Genomic DNA, 12,617 nt, shown 5'->3' with positions numbered 1-12,617 from the left:
GTTCTTCCAACAATGAAATCACGTCCAAAGGCGATGGTGAAGCAGTAAGAAAGCAGTACATACCAAAGGTAAACAGACCATTTTGCAGGCGGTGTGACTAAGAAAATGGGGAAAACCAAAGGGGGATTCATTTTCAGCGACCTCTGTTTCACAAAACTTGTAGAGAATATGGCTTGAGATAGCCAAGGTGCGACATACTTTAAAAATTAGATACCGAGATCTTCTATGCCACATTGATTTGGATACCGAAGGCAAGTAAAATTCCCCGGGATAAAATCTATTCCCTCTAGTAAACACCGTTGCATGGTTGCTATGGCATGTTGGTGATAGTGAGTGATGGTTGGTTGGTAATGCGGTAACGTAAATTACTGATAAACTATTCCTAATGCTGGATGGAGCAAAACAGAGGGAAGTGGAAAGCAGGAAATTAAAGAAACGGAATTATCCGTCACCATAGCACCCGCACGGCACTCGGATCGAATGCCACCCGCTTCCGATGCAAGCATACTGCAGTGGTGCTGACCGATGCAATATGTACAGTGGTTCAGCAATTGACGGTCATTCTCGTGTGGGACAAGGCCACCCGCTACGACGACTCGTGTGTTTGGGGAAGAGACCCCAAAAATAACGAACCACCATCACCACCCCCGAGTTAGGTGCGCCATGTACATAGACGCTTGCTTGTACTGGTTAGACAATTGCCGCCGACTGGCACGATTTCGTTCGCGAAGGTCGAATTGCACCGGACGGACACCCCGGTCCCAAACGAATGCAACGGGACAGCAGGGGGAGTTGCACATGCAATATAGCGTATAGAGTATATAGGAGAATTCAGCTTTGCAACCAGGGGTAGTGAAGTCATCGTACCGATCCCACACCCGTTTCAATTCGTTATGCGAACGGGTTTTTCATGTCAGTTTTCCTCTACTGATTGCAGAACGAGAAACGAGCCCCTCACGTTCCAATCAAGAGTGAATCGATCGTGTACTGCTACTACTACGGCTACGGTGAGCCATCTGCCTTATTACCTTGTCCGGGCACCCCCTTCACACACTACCCTTCTGCGCACGGTTAGGTTCAAGATGTTCTTGAACTGGTGGCCTTGAGAAACGCACCGCGTTGCCGTTGCAATAACTCTTCTTCCGCTCTGTAACATCGTGCTTACGTTTATGATTTCTCCTTTGAGTTGTAGCTGAACGGAAACGGTGTTCAAATTTACGGGATTCGATCCTTGAACTGTCTCCCTCACCCACCGTACCAGACGGTGTCCTTGGTGGTTTAAATCACTTTTTGTTATGTTTCTACCGTCTTGAAACATGCTCGTTTTTGTTTATTTTAATGACCGCGTGATGGCTAGCATAGCACAACATTTATGCCGGCGAGCTTTAGAAGGCTGGTACCATGACGTTCATTCTTCATAGTGACCTTGGTGGTGGGAATACGTTAATTAAATACTTCCAATTGTCTCAACATAATTCTATTATTTGCAGGTCAAATCTGCGTCATTGGCCATTACGAAAGACTGTACTAGGAGCTTCTTTGTATAACAAAGCTTTACATGATCGCGCACCTCACACCGTCCAATCGTATTGGAGATGGAGACATTTACAGCAAAGACAACGCTCCATCCTCATTATATCATCGATCACGAAAATGCGCCAAATTTGTCGAAATAATTCACGGAATGATGCTAAAAATAATCCTATCACTGTCTTCGGGGTCGGGGTCACATCCCCGTTCGACATCGACCGGAGAGCTTTCTAACCGATTGAAACAAAGGCACTGTCCCTAATAATAAAAGCTTCCACCAGCTTTTATGGCATGTGATTTTCTCTGCCATCCAGCTACCGAACCAAGCAGATGAAATGGTTGTTGTGGCTGGAAAGCGAAACACCTTTCCACAGACACACCGGGCCAGTCCGGTTCGGTGCTTCAACAGTTTGTGCAACTTATGCAATCGGTAAACGAAAATAATAACTCCTCCCGCTGTTTTGGGTTGGTCAGCACCCACCTAAACACTCCGCTCTGCCCCACGCCCGGTAGGAAGCATATGGGCGCGCTTATGCTCATGTGTGATATCTTTCAAAAAATACCATGACCACTCCTCTAAGTCTCTAAGACACCCCTTCATCAGATGTGTGAATTATGGATGAGCATGGTATTATTGCTTTTTAATGTGGTACCACGAATCTGAATCCTGGCCAAAACAGCATTTGAACGGCCACAACAACCAGCACACCGGAATGCTGCAATGTTGTTGTCTAATGCTTTATTGTGTTTTGGTTATGTTGTTAGTTATTTTTATAGAAACTTCATTCGCCCTTTAGATGCTTTGGTTATGCTTTGAGCAATATGTTGAGGGCAAGGCAATTAAAAGTTGAAAGTGTTCGGAAAGTTAAATTGGACAATCTAACACCAATTATCACGCAATGATAATATCGATTTTGGTTGTGTGAGTCCCACCAGAACTGACGACAAACGCATCTGTAGCCGTAAAGACCGTAAAGGATTATTGGGTCGCGCTTTACGGGGGTTATCTTTACGCCATCTAACACTTATTGGCTTCCCCGAGTCGAGGTGAGAAGTCGTACGATCCAATTCGGAACATTTATTGGCAAGGGAAGGTAAGGTGGTAGCATTCATCATTAACGTGACACGCACATTAGGCACGTGCTTTTCTGGTTTTGTTTTGTTGAGATGAGTAGAAAAAAACTTTCTATTTACCTGCAAAGTTTTATGGCTTGAAGGCATTGCCGGCAACAGAGACACACACAACACACGTACGATGCTGTACGTGTGTCTTCCGAACCCGCTTCAAAATGCCATTGCATAATGGCCAAATGGGGATCTGTTGAAGGGTTGGCCTGCGAAAGCGTTAGTGCGGATGGTAAACACCACGAATTTTACCAACGAAAGCTCCACTAATGGGGAAGGTCACCGCAACCGTCATATCACCACTCGAATGCAGGTTGACGAGGATAACTATTTTAAAGAAAGAACATCAGTACGGCAAGAAGTGGCGACTTGAGGGAATTGTGTCGAAATGAGTGAGTTTATAGCAAAAGGTAGTTCTTTAACTCTGTAATAAGGTTAAAGATACGATTTTCGAAAATATGACCGTTGGAAGATTACCGTTTCAGGAATATTTGGTAGAAATATCAATTCATTTTACCAATAAGTAACGAAGTTACTACCCAAAGAGTCAAACGCTATTCTCAATGTTTAAAGCAACATTTTACAATTCTGAGTTCTTGAATTTTTTGGAGACCTATCAACGAATTGATGTGAAATTTTTGTAAAAGTTTAATACATTTTCAGCTCGACTACGGTCGTTCAATTTATAACGTCTACAGTTTAGCCAGAAATTAAAAAATATAAAAATACATCGCGATCTGTACGAGCATAAAGTATTTTCTTTTCAAATATGTCTAAATGTTTTTAATTTTGATGGTTTTTTACAGTGTCTTGTACAAAAAAAAATTAAAACTAATCTTTTTTCAAGCTTCTAAATGTGTATCTCTCCATGATTGCTCGTAACGACTAACAACTCGCTCATAGCTCATTGAATCATTCGCGAGTTGAACGTTTGATAAGCGAGTTAGTTTGCTTCATTCGTCGTGGAAACTAACAACTCACTCGAGAGTTGACTAATTCGAGAATCGTTAGAAGTGAGTTACTGATCGCCAAAAATAATAAAATCTCAAACCAATTCGTTCGTGTAGATTCGAACGATTTCACTCTCTAGTGGGATTTAATTAACTCATTCATACTCATTTTTCCGAATATGAAACCGTTTTGCTTGGTTAAGATTTGATTCGCTTTACGAGACACTTTTAAGGGTGTTGTGAAACAAATTTGAAGCGTATTTGAATTTAACAGCTGCCAATACAGACAGTAAAAAAAGCTTTACGCTCTTGTTTTTTTTCTACAGATCTTTACGACACACACATTCCTCCTATTATGGAGGGCCTTTGTTTCCAACCGTTCTCTTTTAACCGTTCGTTTATTTTGCTTACTTTCAGCTCGGTCCTAAGACCTGCCCCTCCGATCTCTCCCCTTCCCCCCGGTTCCCTTTCATCCTTTGGACACGTAGAAGCCATTCGTTGTATGCCAGCATCAGCAGTGGCGGCAGCAGCAGAAGCAGCAGCATCACCAAGCATCCAGGCATCGAAATAGTGGGGAATGGTCGTACACCGGACGCACGCTTGTCGACATCAGCATTAACCAGCAGTGGCAGCAGCATCATCATCATCATCATCAGCGCTGTCGTCGCCAGTCGTGGACAAGCATTCGGCGTGATTGGATGCACATTTCGAACGGTTTCCACGTTTGAACGATACGCGCGTCAGTCAAACCTACTATCTCGGTACGCTTCACCTTTCGCGTGGTAGGAGTGAGCGGTCACGCCACGTGGTTCCTGCTGTATGCAAGTAGTACAGCGAAGTAGCCGAAACTGAATGGTGGTGGTGATTTGCAAGCATATCGTGTAACAGTTTGGCAAGCGATTAGTGATAACGATCGATCGAATATTGTGTGTGCCTGTGCCTGGGTGTCTGTGGGTGGTCAAGAACGTCCGTAGTGTACGAAACCACAATCACGATGGTAATTTCGAAAATTTGCTGCATCGGTGCCGGATATGTGGGAGGGCCTACGTGTAGCGTGATGGCACTCAAATGCCCGGATATCCAGATAACGGTCGTCGATCGTAGCACCGAACGGATAGCCCAATGGAACTCCGACAAGCTGCCAATATACGAGGTGAGAAACAATGTGCGAGCATGTTTATATGGTGTTGTGTTTTTTTTATTAATATTGTAGATATCAACCAGCAGGGTTGGCGGGTTACGACACTCACAAAACACAAAACCCGTTCGGGGTTCGTGATTACCAAGTTCATCATTGGTGGCCCTGGGCCGGCACTCAGGGTTTTATCGAAATGGGGCAAAGAAGCGCCAAATTTTCATAAGTTGGTTAAGGTCGATTCTTCCAAAAGCACCCCTGCCATCGAACTGCTGCTATTCATGAGCCGTAGCGAAACCCAAATAAAACAGAAGATCAACCGGTAAAATAAGGCGTGCACGTTTGCCGAACACGCTTTCGGACCATATTGTGTTCCTACTCGCGTGATATGTTTAAACGTTTGCAAACGAAACGCCGCGAGGAGGAAAAAAACTAAGGAAAATCATAACGGATACGGCATAATGCGTAATTTATGCTTATGCGATTTCGCGCACGAATGAATGACGGACGCGCTATGTCGCCAGTGCCAGTGCTATTATGTAGGATTAGAAATTGGGAATCGACACGATAAAACGATATTGTTTTGGAACGGGGTTTACATCATAAAGTCAAAACGATTTGCTGTTATTTGATGTGATCGCGGCTATCATCATCATGCCACAAGATATGCGTATTGGAATTGGTTTGATAACGTTATTCAATCGCTAATACGTTACAGTATCGGACAAAACATGTGCAGTTCGTGAGGTCTGCGAAAAGCAACAAAATAATTTTATGAACGTAAATCATATTCAATTTACGAAAAATGCATTTTGTTTATATCTGATTGTTATTTGAATGATCTATATTTGCTTGAAGAGTCCTGCCGAATATTGTGTGCTTTAATATGTTACCAGTTGCACTTGTGCACTTTATGTTGCGTCTAATACTGCATACGACGGCTTACTTACGGTATTCCACAACGAAGAGCACACACGCAAGTGGTTTGTGTTTTTCTTTTCCCGGTGAGTGTTTTTTTCGCAAAATATTTGCTTACATATGGTGAGCGTCATCTTCTCTTCGTCGAACTGCCTGTCCAATATCCTTCCAAGAATTCTTGTCGAACAGGAACAGAGGGCGCGCGCGCGAGATAAGCACAGCGCGCATCAAAACTGTATAAATAAACCAAAACATAAACCCACGGTCTGTTTCTGTGTGTCGAGTGCGTGGCGCAAAACTAACCCGTTTTCACGACTATTTTCCTGCAAAGCGGCAATGGAAACGATCTTATCGCGGGGGTCTATGTTTGAAGAATGGCCTTGCCCGATTGTAACCGTCGTTGGTTTTTAAGCTCATTCTTCCCGGAAATATGGCGCAAAACAAAAAGGATGAATAAGGATAGTGTAAAGAATAATTGAGTAGCTGTATATTTGAACTTGGAAGCATATCCACTCGCTGAATATCCGATTCCTTTCCCTGTGAAGTTTATCGCCCGTGACAACTCTCTTTGCCCCGTGATAACCCGTGATAACCCTCGGGTTGGAGATAAACGAGGCAAAAACCACATTGATGGTGACACAACCAACAACCCTGCTAATTTTTTTTTAACTTTCTCTGCGATGATGTACAGATAGGTGATCGCATTTTTGAAGTCGTCCAAAATATAACCTTCCGTGGGTCAAAGGTGGGCGGCCCGGTGGCATGATGGTATCGGCGCCGGTCTTCACACACGAACGGACCGGACCAAAATCCCATCCGGACCAATCCCCCGTACGCGAGGTAAATAAAGTCACAGATAGCCAGAAATGGCAGACCTAGACCTCTTGAGGTTGTTGTGCCGATAAAGAAAAAGTGGGTCAAAGGTCAGCGCCGACAACAGCAGAATTAATGTTGAGATACGGGCTAGGGTAGGGTATGCTGGCTGCTCACCGGTCCTTCAACAGTCCAAGCAACATTCTCTTCCCCAAACATCTTTCGCGCCTATATTGATAAATGTCATATGAATCTTCGAAAATTTGCAGAGTGTAGGGTTAGTACAATCATCTACATCTCAAGCTGTACAGCACAAAAATGTTTAGCTTTAAACAAAAGTTCCACTCCAAAAGCACTCACAAGTACTGCGATAAGCTGCAACGTTTCCTGCCCGTCCGTTGTTCTCCGCGAGACTTTTTCGGTTGTTTCATTTAATTGTGCATTCGGCATTCATTCTCATTCTGTCTACATCTGCCACGAACATATGTTTGTCGTCTGCTGGTCCGGTTGCATTCCACATGCGCATAGTAAACGTATAAAAAAGGGACAACAAACCCGTACGAAGACCACGTCCATCATCGTGCAATTATAGGCCGCTTTTTTGTGTACTGCTCTCTTCATTACTTTGTTCCGGTTTCTTCCGTTCCGTGCATGGGGAGCCGAGTTAGCAAAAGCATAAACGAGTTCAGTTTTCAATTATGTTGTTCAACAAATTCACAACAGACAAATTGCCCTGCGGAGGTCATGTTTTTGTGGGATAGTTTAATTACATTCAGCAGATAAGCTTTGCATGATAGCCGCAGCTAATGACCATTACAACATTATTTAGATTCGCTTCAAATCTTGTTGCGTGGTGGAAGCCGTGAGACTATTTATAGGCGGTCCTTAGCCAAAGTGCCCTCCGGCTACCGGCTCTACACAGCAGCCCCAGGCAACAAATGCTTCTCCGTCTTGGCTCATACCCTGCTCCTGCTCGCAGAACCCTTAGCTAGTTGGGTCGGTTTCGTTTTGTGATAGTTTTGGGTTCCCTCCGGGGAAAATAGAAGGAAACAATAACATAAAACAAAAACCCTGCTCGCTCTCTTGAGATTACTTCGATGCCGTGATCGTGAGCGAGATCACTGCCAAAGTGACTGTTTCATAACTTTTAAAATCCACTACCACCGACGACGATGGGGCCGAAGCCAAAGTTTTGGAACTGGACCGGATGAAATGGAATGGGCGCAAGACGATGCGCATCGCCAAACGGTCGCCCGTTGCCGCGGACGTTACATCACCGAACCCCGGGAACCACCCGGGCCTGCTTATGTGTAGGGGGAAACGTGTTTAGATTAGTGTTTGATCGTGGATGAATTCACTATTCTTGACAGAGTACTGTGCACTTTTACATTAATGATCTAGCAACTTTTAGGGTGAACTTATTGCTGATCGCCAGTTGCAAAAGTTCGAATTCGAATTGTGTTCTATAGACATTTCAATCTGCCCCCTGGTCGATCACGGTATACAGTTTTGAATAACAAGTAGATCGCCGACGAAAGAATTGCAGGTCTCCCAGTTACTCTTCATGATCAGATTCCCATAAAATGATTAGGGATTCAACTCATGTGAGTGTGTGTTTTGGGATTTTCACACGTTCTCTTTAGGCGGAACACTAAAGTGTAAGGGCGACGTCACGATCACCAACACCATGCAAACGTACGCGTCACCACCGGATCGGTATACTATGTATCATCGACCTCAAAATAAGCATTGAACAATGACTCATTTTGAGCTGGAGGCTTTGTGTGTGCCATCCATCGTTTGTGTATGGTACCCTGACGCACCTGATCAAGATATGCATCAGGGTATACGCTTGCAAATGCCACAAGTGCAAGGATGACAGCAGGTTTCACTGTATCATCTTTGCTGTAAGTAAATAGCGATAGAGTGAACATGATAGATGGACAGGTTATATTTATTCCTTTTACGTGACTTCATAACGGTTGTTCATTTTTGCTCTGCCTAATCTGTCTAATGGACAGTCATGTTTAAGGGAAACACGATCTAGTCGAGAATTGAAGCCAGACCCCGGGGGGTGTTGTAAAATGCTGCAGTATAGCGGATATAACGATAATTATTACCAATCACCTTCATTTATACTCTCTTTTCTGTCAGTGCGTCACAAATTTTTGCGATCCTTTCTGTCTCAATAATAGCCTTTATTTTCGTGACGTAATCAATTCATTGCACACTGGAGCGGTCATCTCTGTGGGATCCTCTGATTTTATACGACCCTACCATTCGGGGTTTTCTATACATATATAATTTAAAGGAACTGTCGAACCTTGGCTCGAGACAATAGATGCGATAAAATTCCTTCCACGACCTTGAACATCCAAATATCACGATGAGAAACAAATTCCATCATTTCCTTGATCCCCGCAATGCATAGGACACGAACCATTGATTTTATTTTGTGTGAGGCAAGCGGCTTACAAATTAGTCTTATTTACTAAGGCAGGTTAGAATAAAAAAAAAACAGTGGTAAAGTTAACAAACTACACAGAACCGTAATGAGAATGTAAGGACGAGGACTCACGTAAGCGTGAACGAAAGTGGGACACAGGGAGATTGAAGTCGAAAAGGTGTATACGAGCTGTTGAAGTCCGATAGCGCTCTAATGAAGGATTCATTTGAATTGTATAGCGTATGCCGGGGTGGGAATGGGGTGTAAAGAGAAATTACTGGGAGAAGGGAAGGAACATCCAGATCATGGGAAAGGAGACTTGCGATAAAGCAAGATCGGAAGTGGATATATTGTGCTTCTATGGAGTTTAATCCAAGAAATCAACAACGAACAAGATAGATAACCTGCAAGCAAGTGTCGAACAGTTGCACACTTTCCACTCCCACCATTGCAGTCGAGCAGGCGTAGTCCAGAGTGGATCGAACCCAGCAAGCAACACAAAACCTTCAAGGCAGAGAGGACCTCGAAGTTCGGAGGAAAGCCTAACAATCAGACCAAGGATTTGGCTATAACATGGTCAACACGTACATTAACAGAGAGTGTCTCATCAAGCCACACTCCCAAGACTTTTACTGTAGTTACTCGTCTATCACATATTACACTTCCCATGGCTTTGTTTAACAACATATAACTGGTCGTTGGAGATCTATCACATTCATGACGAAATTTTACATTTGAACCGTACAATTATCTCATTACTGAGCAGTGAATCAGAATAATCTGGTTTCGATGGCCGGAGTATGTCTTTTAATCATTAAAGCGGGCGATCCAGGCTGAGAAGTCTTTAAGTCATGCAGGTATATAGAGAAGCTATATAGACAGTATAAGTACAGTATATGGAGCCAAGTACATGGACAGGACATAAAGAAATGATGTAAGGCAACACCGGTGGTAATAAAAAAATGAAAACCGTAGGACCAGGGGGGAATATGAGAGGAATTAGAGCGAAAGACATAGGCACCGTAGAGAACTTCCATTCATATCAGTATGCGGTGTATACTACATTTCGTGTCTGGATCGTAGGAATATGAGGCTCAAGGTCAGAGTTTAAATAAAACACGTTGGAGGTGGACGTCTCCACCTTCAATCCAATTCATTTCGTCACAGATATTGAATAGTGTTTATGTTATCCGAGAAACCACTTAATTGGAGACCAAGACCTTGTATATAATTGCTCAGGGTCCACTATTCATATTAATTAAATGCACGTTGTAGTTCTGCCTTTTGAAGAGCTTTAAGTATTTATTATCTACTAATAATCCGAACCTTTTAATGGTACCTTCGAATGTTACCAACGAAAATTAAGAGCCTTTCGCTAATGTATCTTCTCTGTGTATTTATTCTTCTCTGCCTTTACAGCCCGGTCTCGACGAAGTTGTCCGCCAGTGCCGTAACCGTAACCTGTTCTTCTCCACCGACATCGAGAAAGCGATCCAGGAGGCGGAACTCATCTTCATCTCCGTCAACACGCCCACGAAAACGTACGGTAATGGGCGAGGACGTGCGGCGGATCTAAAGTACGTCGAGGGCTGTGCCCGTATGATCGCCGAAATGTCACAAAACAGTAAGATCGTGGTGGAGAAAAGTACGGTACCGGTGCGGGCAGCGGAAAGCATTATGCACATCCTCAAAGCAAACCACAAACCCGGCGTAAAGTATGACATCCTATCGAATCCCGAGTTTCTCGCCGAGGGAACGGCGGTGGAGGATCTGCTCAAGCCCGATCGTGTGCTGATCGGTGGAGAACAAACACCCGAAGGGCAGGCGGCGATCGAAAAGCTTTGCTGGGTGTACGAACACTGGATACCGAAGAAGAACATTATCACGACCAACACATGGAGCTCGGAATTGTCCAAGCTGGCGGCCAATGCATTCCTCGCCCAGCGCATTTCCTCGATCAACTCACTGTCCGCGGTGTGTGAAGCAACCGGGGCCGACGTATCCGAAGTTGCCCGGGCCGTGGGGTTGGATTCTCGCATTGGGCCAAAATTTCTGCAGGCGTCGGTCGGATTCGGGGGTAGCTGCTTCCAGAAGGACATCCTCAACCTTGTGTACATCTGCGAGGGCCTTAACCTGCCGGAGGTGGCCGCCTACTGGCAGCAGGTGATCGACATGAACGACTACCAGAAGACGCGCTTCTCGCAGAAGATCATCGAGTGTCTGTTCAACACGGTCACCGACAAGCGCATCTCGATACTGGGCTTTGCGTTCAAGAAAAACACGGGAGACACACGGGAAACGCCCGCCATCACCGTTTGCCGGACGCTGCTCGACGAGGGCGCCCAGCTCAACATCTACGATCCGAAGGTGGAACCGGAGCAGATTATCGCCGACCTGACGCACCCGAAGGTTACCGAAAGCCCGGAACACGTGAAGCGCGCCGTACAGATCTTCGCCGATCCGTACGATGCGGTCCGGGGCACGCATGCCCTCGTCGTGTGCACCGAATGGGATGAGTTTGTCGTATGTCATCAATGTCACCGTCACCACGCGTCGAAGCCGACCGGCACGGACCAAACCTACCATCACCTTCCGCCCCACCATCCTTCGTCACACCACGAACCAAGGTGCCCGGTTGTTTCTAATACTGTACCCGTTGTCCCTTTTGCTTTCTTCCCGCAGAGTCTCAACTACGAGCGTATCTACGCGTCGATGATGAAGCCGGCGTACATCTTCGATGGGCGTAAGATTCTGCCACACGAACGGCTCCAGCAGATCGGGTTCCACGTGCAGACGATCGGGAAGCGGCTGTTACAGCAGCAGCACCACGACCCAACCGTGCGGCCCTTCCCGAACCATTTGACCAACGGGCACGGCAGCTACGGTCCGCTGGCAGCGAACGGCGATGGTCCAAGTGCGCAGGCCTAGTAGCTCTGTTGCCTCGTAGATAGTAGTGCCGCTAGTGACATCGCTTCACCCGTAGACCCGGACTCGGACCGTGACAGTGGCGACGTGCACCGGCAACAGCAAGCGCATCAGCGTCGGATAGCATTTGATGCTGCTGCTGGCTGGTGGCAGTGCTTCCTGCGCATGGACTGTACCGGTGCGTCGACGAAACCACCCGCCAACACCACCACCAGCAACGACGATCAATCGTCGCGCACAGAACGTCGTTCGACACCACCGCCAGCACCACCACCGACGCCGCATCGCTTTCAGATCGGTTGCCGCATCGTACGTACCGTGCGGACCAGCGTGCAAAGCGATGCCATCCTCGGCGGTGTCACGTCCACGGTGGAAAGCTTGTTGGGGCAACGGCCACGCAGCCGCACAAGAAGCACACCCGGCGGCAGCACATCCGGTGACGATAACATTACGATACCACCGGAAGATAGAAAGTATTACTATTGATCGGAATGGCGCGGGTTTTACGGGTTTTGGCCTGCAATGGTGTACTGCTTTTCTCGCGGGGCTCTATCCTGACGATTATTCTCCTCATATTTTTCTTCGCTTCCTTCGTAGGGTTAGGTTTAAGATGATCGCATGAAACGACCGCAATTAGTAGGAGTGTAACATCACAGACATAGACGTACGCGGAAGTATGTTGTTTAGGTTACGAATTATGGCTTACTCTCGATACGACCCCGGATTGTCTAATCGAAACGAATCTATACTCAAGTAGCGCTTTCGTATTATACTT

The 12,617-nt window shown here is 45.7% G+C and overlaps 1 protein-coding gene across 1 annotated transcript; it reads left to right on the top strand.

Moving 5' to 3' along the window:
* Positions 1 to 4,599: 4,599 nt before the first annotated feature.
* On the top strand, positions 4,600 to 11,845 carry LOC128711797 (UDP-glucose 6-dehydrogenase). Its single transcript, XM_053806684.1, has 2 exons — positions 4,600 to 4,758; positions 10,337 to 11,845. Exons 1-2 carry the CDS (start codon positions 4,600 to 4,602, stop codon positions 11,843 to 11,845), a joined length of 1,668 nt encoding a protein of 555 aa, XP_053662659.1.
* The last annotated feature ends 772 nt before the right edge of the window (positions 11,846 to 12,617 follow it).

This window comes from Anopheles marshallii, chromosome 3, assembly GCF_943734725.1.
Source record: "Anopheles marshallii chromosome 3, idAnoMarsDA_429_01, whole genome shotgun sequence".
NCBI lineage: Eukaryota > Metazoa > Arthropoda > Insecta > Diptera > Culicidae > Anopheles > Anopheles marshallii.
This window is presented reverse-complemented; position numbering and strand designations above follow the sequence as displayed.